At 41.7% G+C, this 12999-nt stretch overlaps 1 protein-coding gene across 4 annotated transcripts in view; it reads left to right on the plus strand.

Annotated features, from left to right (window-relative positions):
• The window catches only part of LOC126204419 (protein strawberry notch), a 264401-nt gene that overhangs the window by 63093 nt on the left and 188309 nt on the right, over positions 1-12999 (plus strand). For all 4 annotated transcript variants that reach the window (XR_007540499.1, XM_049938805.1, XM_049938806.1 and 1 more), the window contains one exon: positions 11557-11766. Coding sequence is in view for 3 of the 4 variants with exons in the window: in XM_049938805.1 (XP_049794762.1) it covers positions 11557-11766 (210 nt within the window). In the remaining variant the exon portion in view is untranslated. The remainder of the gene's footprint in view (positions 1-11556; positions 11767-12999) is intronic.

The raw sequence follows: 12999 nt of genomic DNA on the forward strand, positions 1-12999 counted from the left end.
AGAAACAGTCACAATCTAATTGCAGTAGCCCATTACAAACAGTATTGTAAGTTGCTTAAAAAAGTTATTAGGAAGGCAAAAAGTATGTGGTATTCAGATAGAATAGCTAAGTCTCAGGATAAAATTAAAACCATATGGTCAGTCGTAAAGGAAGTGGCTGGTACGCAGAGACAGGTCTAGGATATAGAATCAGTGCGTAGTGGGAATGCCCGTGTTACTGATAAGTTGCATATATGTACAGTATTTAATAATCACTTTCTGAATATAGCAGGTGAACTAAATAGAAACCTAGTCCCAACAGGGAATCATATAGTGCTCGTAGAAAAAAGTGTTGAGACTGTTACCTGAAATGCTCCTCCATGATACTGACAAGAGGGAGATTGAGTTAATAATTAAATCACTAAAGATCAAGAACTCTCATGGATATGACGGGGTATCTAGCAGAATACTGAAGTATTGTTCCATGTATGTTAGCCCAGTACTTAGCCATATCTGTAACTTTTCCTTTAGGAGTGGTCGGTTTCCTGACCGATTAAAGTACTCGGTAGTGAAGCCACTTTATAAAAAGGGAGACAGGGATAATGTTGATAATTATAGACCTATTTCTATGCCATCGGTGTTTGCTAAAGTTATCGAGAGGGTTGTATATACAAGGTTACTGGAGCATTTAAATTCACATAATTTGCTGTCAAATGTACAGTTTGGTTTTAGAAATGGCTTAACAACTGAAAATGCTATAGTCTCTTTTCTCTGTGAGGTTTTGGACGGATTAAATAAAAGGTTGCGAACGTTAGGTGTTTTCTTTGATTTAACGAAGGCTTTTGACTGTGTTGACCACAAAATATTACTGCAGAAGTTGGAACATTATGGAGTAAGGGGAGTAGCTTACAATTGGTTCGCCTCTTACTTTAAGAACAGAAAGCAGAAGGTAATTCTCCGCAATATTGAGAGTGGTAATGATGTTCAGTCCCAATGGGGCACTGTTAAATGGGGCGTTCCCCAAGGATCGGTGCTGGGGCCACTGCTGTTTCTTATTTATATAAATGATATGTCTTCTAGTATTACAGGTGATTCAAAAATATTTCTGTTTGCTGATGACACCAGCTTGGTAGTGAAGGATCTTGTGTGTAATATTGAAACATTATCAAATAATGTAGTTCATGAAATAAGTTCGTGGCTTGTGGAAAATAATTTGATGCTAAATCACAGTAAGACTCAGTTTTTACTGTTTCTAACTCACAATTCAACAAGAATTGATATTTTAATCAGACAGAATGGGCATGTTATAAGCGAGACGGAACAGTTCAAGTTCCTAGGCGTACGGATAGATAGTAAGCTGTTGTGGAAAGCCCATGTTCAGGATCTTGTTCAGAAACTAAATGCCGCTTTATTTACCATTAGAACAGTATCTGAAATAAGTGACATTTCAACATGAAAAGTAGTCTACTTCGCATATTTTCATACGCTTATGTCATATGGTATTATTTTTTGGGGTAATTCTTCTGATTCAAAAAGGGTATTTTTGGCTCAAAAACGGGCTGTTCGAGCTATGTGTGGTGTAAGTTCGAGAACCTCTTGTTGACCCCTATTCAATAGTCTGGGAATTCTGACATTGCCCTCACAGTATATATTTTCTTTAATGTCGTTTGCTGTTAGCAATATTAGCTTATTCCCAAGAGTTAGCAGCTTTCACTCAGTTAATACTAGGCAGAAATCAAATCTGCATGTGGAATGCACTTCCTTGACTCTTGTGCAGAAAGGAGTGCAGTATTCTGCTGCATCCATTTTCAATAAGCTACCACAAGAACTCAAAAATCTTAGCAGTAGCCCAAATGCTTTTAAGTCCAAACTGAAGAGTTTCCTCATGGCTCACTCCTTCTATTCTGTCGAGGAGCTCCTGGAAGAGCTAAAAAATTAAGCAAATTCTAGTGTTACATTCTTGATTTTCTTTATTTAAACTAATGACGTGTCACCTGAATATGTTTCTTATATTTCATTTTATCTGTTTCTACAATCATGTTATAATTTCATGTATTGACTCGTTCCATGACCATGGAGACATCTCCTTAATTTGGTCCCATTGAACAATAAATAAATAAATAAACCATACGTGTCTGACAGAGGCGTGGCATGCTGCATATTCGTCTGACAGTGGCGTGGCGTGCCGTACAACTTAGACAGGTCATGCCAGTCTAGTAGGCTCTATTATACTGTGTATGTTTCATCTGAACTTTCAAGCTAGATGAGTGCCTTGTTCGATGCCATGTACCACAGCACTTGCCACTTTACCCTGGTGGGCACCCTGTGCGTACACGAGTCCGTGTGTGTGCGTGCGCATGCGCGTTCTCTTTCCAGTGTTTGTATTCCATCCAGGGCTTTCAAGATCATAGAAATTTGTGTAATAATTTTCATTGTTTTAGTTGATAAATTGGAAATCACAGGCTCATTTATTCTATACAAGCAATTACAATTTCTTGTTACTTCACACACACACACACACACACACACACACACACACACACCTCTTGTTTCTTCAAAGTTATTTTTGTATTTCCATGGGAAGTTAACAGTTCAGCAAATGTTTTGGCTTGCAATTCAATATTCTATAGATTTTCAGCAAATCAACTTAGTAGTTTCATGGATTGCCTGAATCTTGATGTTTAACTTGTTGTAATTCTATTAAAAATTTTCCAGTTTTCAGTGATTTTTACACAGTTCCAGTTGATGAAAATCAGCGTAATAGTGTGTGATTTTTTTTTTTTTCTTTTTGCCACTTCCAGACAAACAGAGAGTGTTTGTCAGTCGTTGGGACTCCTGTATGAAGCAGGTAATGGAGCCCCTCAGAGAAATAACAGGCACATTAGGAAAGAAGCTGAGTAGACACTCGGTACATCTGCCGGGAGGTCTCGTCAGACGTGTGGATGAGGCTCCGCAGTGACTGTCGAACGCTCTGAATGCAACCGGTGCCCCATAGTAGCTCTTGTCGGCATGAGTAAAACTTGCCGCTTTGGGTTCTCAGGCTATCGTCAGTTTGTTTCGGCTGTCAGCTGAGTTGGTGAGTTGGCAAAGGTAGCTAGCATCCGCATATGAGGTGTGAACTCTCACCTTACTATTTATAGCACTGATCACAGTCCTCTGGTTTGGAGAGGAGTGGATGGTCTAAACAGAGGCTCAGATGATTCTGCTATGGTTTGGGTTGTGAATGTCTTGACCTCTGCTGTTGGATCAAGAATTGTGTGAACGAAGTGGCTACTCAGGTAGCAGAATATGTATGATTTCCATATTTTTTTGTCAGAGCAGCACCTCCTTCAGATCAAAGAGTAATTGCCTGTGGAAATCGGAGACAGATCAGCCACATTATTCTTGAGAGTGTTCATCTTCGCAGATTGGGAAAAGAAAAAATGTGTTATTAGTAAACTGCAGGAGCATCCGTAGTAACTCAGTCTCACTTTTTAAATGTAACAATACCCACATAATATTAGGGACAGGAGATGGAAATGAACAACAGCAAAATACATAATTCAGATTGAAATATATATTTAAGGTACAGTCTAGGTGCCAGTATATTAATTGACTGTAAAGAGCCATCGTATCTACAGAGGTAAAGATAAGCGTCAAAGGTGAGTCAAATGTGATCTTTGCATAATTTTCTAGCCCACCGGCTTCAGTAGCTGTAGAGGCAGAGCACTTAGACAACTTGGATAGTATCACGAGTTACTTTCCTAATCACAATATGATAATAAGGGGAGACTTGAACTTGCTGGCAGTGGAATGGGAGAGTCTTGCAGTTAAACTGGTGCCAGAGAAAGTGAGATTGTTCTGTATGTTTTATCTGAAAATTACTTTGTGCAGATCATTAAAGACAAACACATGAGGCAATGCCTTTAGACCTTCTAGTAACTAACAGACCCGAACTGTTCAAATCAGTTAATATCAACGAGGGCATCATAAGGCTGCAGTAGCATCAATGACTATGGGTGTTACACAGGATGTTGAAAAAAAGATAGGAAAATATTTTCAGTTAGCGATAGTGACAGCATACAAATTGCAGAGAATTTAAGCAGTCAACATCAAATATTCAACTCTAAGGATGAGGATGAAGATGTGGAGCACATAAGGATAAAACTTAAAAGTATTATACAATATGTGTTGGACAAGTATGTGACAGGCAAGGTTGTGAGGAATGGAAAGGACCCACTGTAGTTCAATAGCTGCGTTAGAAATTTACTGCAAAAGCAAAGACAGCTCCGTCTCCACTTCAAGTGACATCAAAGCCTGTTAGACAAACTAAAGCTGAATTAAGCCAAAGTAAGCCTGAGGAGAGTAATTTGAGGAGCATTCAATGCATTTCGAAGTAAAGTTTTTGCCTAATGATTAAGAAATGTAAGAAGTTTTGAACTTCCTTAAAGTCAGTAAGTGGATTGAAATCAAGTACTCGGTCTCTGAGTGACCATACTGGCATCAGAACAGAACATGACAGAGAGAAGGCTGAAGTACTGAATTTGGTCTTCAAAATCGTTTCACCATAGGTCATCATAAAATAGCTCATCCTTTCAATCATGACACGAATGTCAAAATGGCAGATATTGACATAAGCCACCAAGGAATAGAAAATTGCCTAAAACTTCTCAATGGTGAAAAGGCAACAGGACCAGATGAGATGCCTGTGAGGTTCTAGAGCAGGCTGTTCCAACCGAGCTCCAGGGAGCCGGAGCGCTCCGGCGCGCTCACTGCGGCAGCTCGGAGCCCGCATGGAGGGGGAAAGCGAACTCGCTGCCCCCTGGCCGCATGCAGCCGTAACTGACGCAATAGTCCGTGTTCAATGACAGCGATGATTAGCCGCGGGAGCCCTGTATCTCTATTGGAGGATATCTTTCTATTCATTGAGAGGGATGGTCGTCCGCAGTGTCTTGGAAGCCATAAAGTATTTAATTCTGCGAAGAGGTACAATATACAACGACATTATACACGTCTTCACGCAGCGCACTACGATCAGGTAGAAGGCGTTGGACGCAGAGAACTGATAGCCAGGCTTAGAAACTACATACCAGGGGACGTAAGTTTAAAAACGGTTTCGTAATACGGAGGGTATCAATACATGCAACATAGTTCGTGTTCTGTAATGCGTTTATAATTTTCAGGTGAATGAGAGTGGAGAAAACACTACTGAATCTGCAATTCGAGCAAGCTACAGAGTCGTTCACATCATTGCGACGAGTGGCAAGCCGTTTTCGGTGGGACCACTCGTAAAATTGTGCATGGGAGCAGTTGGAGAATGTTTATTTCCAAGGGAGGTGCAGGCAATTGAAGGGGTTGGCCTGTTGAAGCAAACAATATCTCGTCGAATCCTGGACATGGCAGCGGATTTAGAGACACAGCTCAGGAAAAAGGCGGAGAGCTTTGTTGCATTTTCGCTAGCGCTTGACTAAAGCACCGACATATCGGACTGTGCTCAGCTTGCAGTCTTTGTGTGTGGTGTCGACATGGAGCTGCAAGTAACTGAAGAACTCTTGGATGCGGTACCACTCGATTACATCGCACCAATACGTGACATTTTTGACGTTGTTTGTGAATCAGTGGACAATTTGAATTTGCCGTGGGATAAGCTCCATTCTGTAGCGACAGACGGTGCACCACAAATGATCGGGTGTCACCAAGGTTATGCTTCTCGTTTGAAAAATAAACTCAGGGACGAATTCGGGAAAGACATTTTGACTCTTCATTGTTTTATTCACCAAGAGGCACTGTGCGCTGAAACAGTAGAGCTAGGTGGCGTAATGAAAGATGTCGTGAAGTGTGTGAATTTTGTGCGGTGTCATCGCCAATTCAAAGGATTCCTGAAAGATATGGAAGCAGAGTATGGGGATATACCTTACCACAGTACAGTTCGTTGGCTGAGTCGGGGAAAAGTTCTTGATGTTTTCTTTGCCATTCGTGAGGAAATAACCCTTTTTCTCTAAATGAAAGGGGAAGAAATGCGTTGTCTGAAAGATATAAAATGGATATCAGAGCTGGCGTTCCTAGCTGACATAACTATGCATCTGAATAATTTAAATCTGTCATTGCTGGGCAAAGGGCAGCTAATCGTTGACATGCACGACCAGATCAAAGCGTTCATGCAAAAGTTACGTTTATTTGAGAGGCATATGACTAATGGACATTTAACGTTCTTCAATCGTCTTGCTTCTTTACAACTACCTGAAGGTACTACTTTCGGCGATTACCAAGCAAAGTTAAAGCAGCTCATCACGTCGTTTGAAACACGATTCCGAGACCTCACTAGTTTGGAAATTGAACTTAAGGTGTTCAGCACTCCTTTTTCAGTTTCCCCCGATGACTTGTCATCATCACTTCAATTGGAGATTATTGATTAGCAAAATTCAAGTTTGTTGACAGACAGGTGCTACAACATGTTGGATTTGTCATGATGGTATCGTTCATTACAGCCAAAAACATTTACCAAGCTTCACAACAATGCTGCTCAGGTCATGGGCATGTTTGGATCTACGTATTGTTGTGAGCAGCTTTTCTCAGCAATGAAAAGAGTAAAAAGTAAGGAACGATCGTTTCTTCAGGATGCAACAATGAAGGCCATCCTCCGCATTAACGCTGCGAACACTTTGGCGCCTGATTTTTTCGATCTTGTAATGAAAAGAAAAGAAAAGTCAAGCTACAGAGGCCCAATAAATTTAGTATGCAATTTCTTGTAAAACAGTTGTTTCTTATTTATTTCCTGAACATCGTATTTCCTGGTGTAGCATGTCACCACGTCTTAGCAGCTAAGAGTATGAGGTTGTCGATCTTGTACGACGCAGCTGGCACATCAAAACTTTTGCCTGCCGTGCCACCTGCCTGCGTGCTGGCCCACTTGAATGGTCAGAGCAAGCGATACGGCTCCCTGGAGCAGAGAGCGCTCCGCGGCTCACAACGGAGCCGACGAGCTGGAACAGCCTGTTCTAGAGACATTATGTGAAAGAATTTGCTCTTCTTCTAACAATAGTTTATCGTAGTTCACTGGAAAAATGCAGGGAAAAAAGCATATAATTCACATCTTCGATAAGGTTAGACAGACAAACATGCTTTGTTATAGGTCTATATTGCTGACATCAATATGTTGTAGAATTGTGGGATACGTTTTATGCTTAAGAATTATGACTTTTTGGGGAATGAAAATGCATGCATTCCACAAACAGAGATCTTGTAAAACTCAACACGATTTGTTTGTCTATGAGATATGCACGCCGTAGACAAAGGCACTTGCATAGATGCCACATTTCTCGAATTCTTGAAGGCATTTGACACATTTCCACACTGTCATTTAGAGAACAAAATATGAGTAATGGAACAAAATCAACAAGTTTAAAAGCAACTTAGGGAATATCCAAAGGATGTGCAATAGGACCATTACTAGCCGATGCTGTTGTCTGTAGGAAGGCTGCAACACCACGAGATTGTAGAGGATTGACGATTGGTGAAGCAGCTGGCAGCAGACTGAAAACATTAATATATGTAACATGTTGTTGTTGTGGTCTTCAGTCCTGAGACTGGTTTGATGCAGCTCTCCATGCTACTCTGTCCTGTGCAAGCTTCTTCATCTCCCAGTACCTACTGCAGCCAACATCCATCTGAATCTGCTTAGTGTATTCATCTCTTGGTCTCCCTCTACGATTTTTACCCTCCACGTTGCCCTCCTGTACTAAATTGGTGATCCCTTGATGCCTCAGAACATGTCCTACCAACCGGACCCTTCTTCTCCCCAATTCTATTCAATATCTCCTCATTAGTTATGTGATCTACCCATCTAATCTTCAGCATTCGTCTGTAGCACCACATTTTGAAAGCTTCTATTCTCTTCTTGTCTAAACTATTTATCGTCCATGTTTCACTTCCATACATGGCTACACTCCATACAAATACTTTGAGAACGACTTTCTGACACTTAAATCAGTACTCGATGTTAACAAATTTTTCTTCTTCAGAAACGCTTTCCTTGCCATTGCCAGTCTACATTTTATATCCTCTCTACTTCGACCATCATCAGTTATTTTGCTCCTCAAATAGCAAAACTCCTTTACTACTTTAAGTGTCTCATTTCCTAATCTAATTCCCTCAGCATCACCCGACTTAATTCGACTACATTCCATTATCCTCGTTTTGCTTTTGTTGATGTTCATCTTATATCCTCCTTTGAAGACACTGTCCATTCCGTTCAACTGCTCTCCAAGTCCTTTGCTGTCTCTGACAGAATTACAATGTCATCGGCGAACCTCAAAGTTTTTGTTTTTTCTCTATGGATTCTTATACCTACTCCAAACTTTACTTTTGTTTCCTTTACTGCTTGCTCAATGTACAGATTGAATAGCATCGAGGAGAGGCTACAACCCTGTCTCACTCCCTTCTCAACCACTGCTTCCTTTTCATGTCCCTCGACTCTTATAACTGCCATCTGCTTTCTGTACAAATTGTAAACAGCCTTTTGCTCCCTGTATTTACCCCTGCCACCTTCAGAATTTGAAAGAGAGTATTCCAGTCAACATTGTCAAAAGCTTTCTCTAAGTCTACAAATTCTAGAAATGTAGGTTGCCTTTTCTTAATCTAGCTTCTAAAATAAGTCGAAGGGTCAGTATTGCCTCACGTGTCCCCATATTTCTATGGAATCCAAACTGATCTTCCCCAAGGTCGGCTTCTACCAGTTTTTCCATTCGTCTGTAAATAATTCGCGTTAGTATTTTGCAGCCATGACTTATTAAACTGATAGTTCGGTAATTTTCATATCTGTCAACATATACTTTCTTTGGGATTGGAATTATTATATTCTTCTTGAAGTCTGAGGGTATTTCGCCTGTCTCATACATTTTGCTCACCAGATGGTAGTTTTGTCAGGACTGGCTCTCCCAAGGCTGTCAGTAGTTCTAATGGAATGTTGTCTACTCCTGGGGCCATGTTTCGACTTAGGTCTTTCAGTGCTCTGTCAAACTGTTCACGCAGTATCATATCTGCCATTTCATCTTCATCTACATCCTCTTCCATTTCCATAATATTGTTCTCAAGGACATCGCCCCTGTATAGACCCTCTATATACTCCTTCCACCTTTCTGCTTTCCCTTCTTTGCTTAAAACTGGGTTTCCATCTGAGCTCTTGATATTCATGAAAGTGGTTCTCTTTTCTCCAAAGGTCTCTTTAATTTTCCTGTAGGCAGTATCTATCTTACCCCTAGTGAGATAAGCCTCTACATCCCTACATTTGTCCTCTAGCCATCCCTGCTGAGCCACTTTGCATTTCCTGTTGATCTCATTTTTGAGATGTTTGTGTTCCTTTTTGCTTGCTTCATTTACTGCATTTTTATATTTTCTCCTTTCATCAATTAAATTCAGTATCTCTTCTGTTACCCAAGGATTTCTACTAGCCCTCGTCTTTTTACCTACGTGATCCTCTGCTGCCTTCACTACTTCATCCCTCAAAGCTACCCATTCTTCTTCTACTGTATTTCTTTCCCCCATTCCTGTCAATTGTTCCCTTATGCTCTCCCTGAAGCTCTGTACAACCTCTGGTTCTTTCAGTTTATCCAGGTCCCATCTCCTTAAATTCCCACCTTTTTGCAGTTTATTCAGTTTTAATCTACAGTTCATAACCAATAGATTGTGGTCAGAGTCCACATCTGCCCGTGGAAATGTCCTACAATTTAAAACCTGGTTCCTAAATCTCTGTCTTACCATTATATAATCTATCTGAAACCTTCTAGTATCTCCAGGGTTCTTCCATGTATACAACCTTCTTTCATGATTCTTGAACCAAGTGTTAGCTATGATTAAGTTATGCTCTGTGCAAAATTCTACCAGGCGGCTACCTCTTTCATTTCTTAACCCCAATCCATATTCACCTACACGTTTTCTTCTCTTCCTTTTCCTGCTGTCGAATTCCAGTCATCCATGACTATTAAATTTTCGTCTCCCTTCACTGCCTGAATAATTTATTTTATCTCATCATACATTTCATCAATTTCTTCATCATCTGCAGAGCTAGTTGGCATATAAACTTGTACTACTGTAGTAGGCATGGGCTTCGTGTCTATCTTGGCCACAATAATGCGTTCACTATGCTGTTGGTAGTAGCTTACCTGCATTCCTATTTTTTTATTCATTATTAAACCTACTCCTGCATTACCCCTATTTGATTTTGTGTTTATAACCCTGTATTCACCTGACCAAAAGTCTTGTTCCTCCTGCCACCGAACTTCACTAATTCCCACTATATCTAACTTGAACCTATCCATTTCCCTTTTTAAATTTTATAACCTACCTGCCCGATTAAGGGATCTGACATTCCACACTCCGATCCGTAGAACGCCAGTTTTCTTTCTCCTGATAACGACATCCTCTTGAGTAGTCCCCGCCCGGAGATCCGAATGGGGGACTATTTTACCGAAGAGGACACCATCGTCATTTAATCATACAGTAAAGCTGCATGCCCTCGGGTAAAATTACGGCTGTAGTTTCCCCTTGCTTTCAGCCATTCGCAGTACCAGACAGCAAGGCCGTTCTGGTTAGTGTTACAGGGCCAGATCAGTCAGTCATCCAGACTGTTGCCCCTGCAACTACTGAAAAGGCTGCTGCCCCTCTTCAGGAACCACATGTTTGTCTGGCCTCTCAGCAGATACCCCTTTGTTGTGGTTGCACCTACGCTACGGCTATCTGTGTTGTTGAGGCACGCAAGCCTCCCCACCAACGGCAAGGTCCATGGTTCATGGGGGGGATATGTAACATATTTCTCATAAATAGGCAAAGAGTATACGCTGATGTTAGATTACGCTGTTGGTGACAAATCGCTGGAAACAGTAAGTACTGAAAAATCCTACCAGTAACCTTCTGGAATGGCAATGTAAAACAAACAGTGGAAAAAACAGGTGAGTGAGAGATTCACTGGGAAAACATTCAGGAAATGTAATTAAGCCACCAAAGAAGTGGCTTGGTATTAGTCGGGAACCTTACCTAGCAGGATCGATAGAAGTTACAGAGAAGATCTGATGAAAATCAGTGTGTTTTGTCTCAGGATCTTTTACTCGATGCGAGAGTGTTACTGAGGTGCTCAACAAACTCTGGTGGCAGACACTATGAGAGAGGCGTTGAGCATTATGGTCAGGTTTACTGTCATTGTCCTGAGAGTTGGGTGATGTATTACTTCCCCACAGATGTCTCGTGAAATTACTGCAACGAGAAAGTGACACATATCAATCTCATACAGAGGTTTATCAACAGTTGTTTTTTCCCATGCGCCGTTTCCGAACTTTACTTGAAAGAGAGCTAAAGATAGTGGTATCAGAAGTATGCATCACCACACACTGTAATGTGCTTTTAGAGTATGGATGTAGGTGCAGGTGTCAATTGTAATGTGGTCATTAACCTAAAAAATACGTCTTGTTTTTACACTTTAAGATTATGTGTAGTCCCTGTTAGCACATTGTTTTTGTAGAAGAAGTTGCAGAAAACAGTTACGAATCGTAAATGTATACATCCATTTTTTGTGCACATGTTTGATTTGTTCTGTTTTTTAAACAGTGAAACTGGGAAGGAAACATCCAGATCCTGTTGTGGAAACTGCATCACTGTCCAGTGTAGAACCAACGGATGTGTGGTACACCGTGTCACTGCCTGATGAGACGGTTCGCTCCGGGGCTCTGTCAGCTCTTCAGCTCGAGGCTATAACCTACGCCTCCCAGCAGCACGAGCATTTCCTACCTGATGGAACCCGGGCTGGCTTTCTTATAGGTATGGTACTTCAGCAAGTTAATTTTTATCTGATAATACTCATATTCTGAAATATAGTTAAAAAAATTTCTTCCTATATGTAATTTTAGTTAATCTTTAGGAATAAAGGAGAAAACCTACCAAATAGTGATTTCAAGTTTTCAAAAGGCACACAAAAACAGTGATAATTTCCTGGCTTTTGGACAAATCCTGGAAAGAGCTAGAGTACACATACCTACGCAAGCACATGCAGCCCAGCCACCCCCCCCCCCCCCCGCCCCCCACACACACACATACACACACTCTCTCTCTCTCTCTCTCTCTCTCTCTCTCTCTCTCTCTCACACACACACACACACACACACACACACACACACACACACACAACTTACATTGTGCCAGCTGAACACAAAATAATTGCAGTTTGGCAGGTAGTCTACGATGATGAGGTGTGTCGAGTGAGATGGGTAGAGGGAGAAAATAGGAAAAAAGAGACAGGAGGTCAGTTCAGGAAAGGGTGGTTGACGGCTCTGAGGGAAGCAGCGGGCGTGTGGTAAAGAAATATGGGTAGGGGAGCCAGCAGGTGCATGGGGTAGGAATGTGACACACGGACACCGGAGCTGGTGAGTTCATGCGTTGCACGTCGTCAGTAGTGTGGAGGTGTGGATTGGGAGGGCGAAGGAAGGGGAAACTGTCAGGTAGAGGTTGTGGGTGTGGGGAATTGGTGAAGATTGAAGGCAGGAGGGTTATGGGACCAAAGCACATGTGCCAAGGGTAGTTCTCCTCTGCAGAGTTCAAAAATGCTGGTGCCGGAGGGGAGGATCCAGATGGCATGTGTTGTGAAGCAGCCATTGAGAACTAGCACATTGTGCTCAGAAGCATGTTCTGAGACTGGGTGATCGACTCTGCTCTCGGCCGCAGTTTCATGGTAGTCGTACCGAAGTAAAATGCTGGGTAGAAATTGGAGCAGATGTGGTAAATGGCACAACTGCTTTCACAGGGGGCTCTGCTGCCTCTGTAGTGCACAGATAGGATTTATCCTTGCAACAAATCCTTTGTTCCTGTGATACTCGTGGCATACAACTCCGCTAAGCCATTGCACCCACAGTCTGTGTCTGACCGTTTTTCTTTCCTCTGTCCTCACAAAGCACTCTTCTGCCTTATTGCCCTCGTGCACAACATGTACTCACCAGTATAGTGCTGTTTTCACATTCCTATTCCCTGTACCTGCCACCTCCATCTACTGCCCCCCCC

Source organism: Schistocerca nitens, chromosome 9 (genome assembly GCF_023898315.1).
Source record: "Schistocerca nitens isolate TAMUIC-IGC-003100 chromosome 9, iqSchNite1.1, whole genome shotgun sequence".
In the NCBI taxonomy this organism is placed as follows: domain Eukaryota; kingdom Metazoa; phylum Arthropoda; class Insecta; order Orthoptera; family Acrididae; genus Schistocerca; species Schistocerca nitens.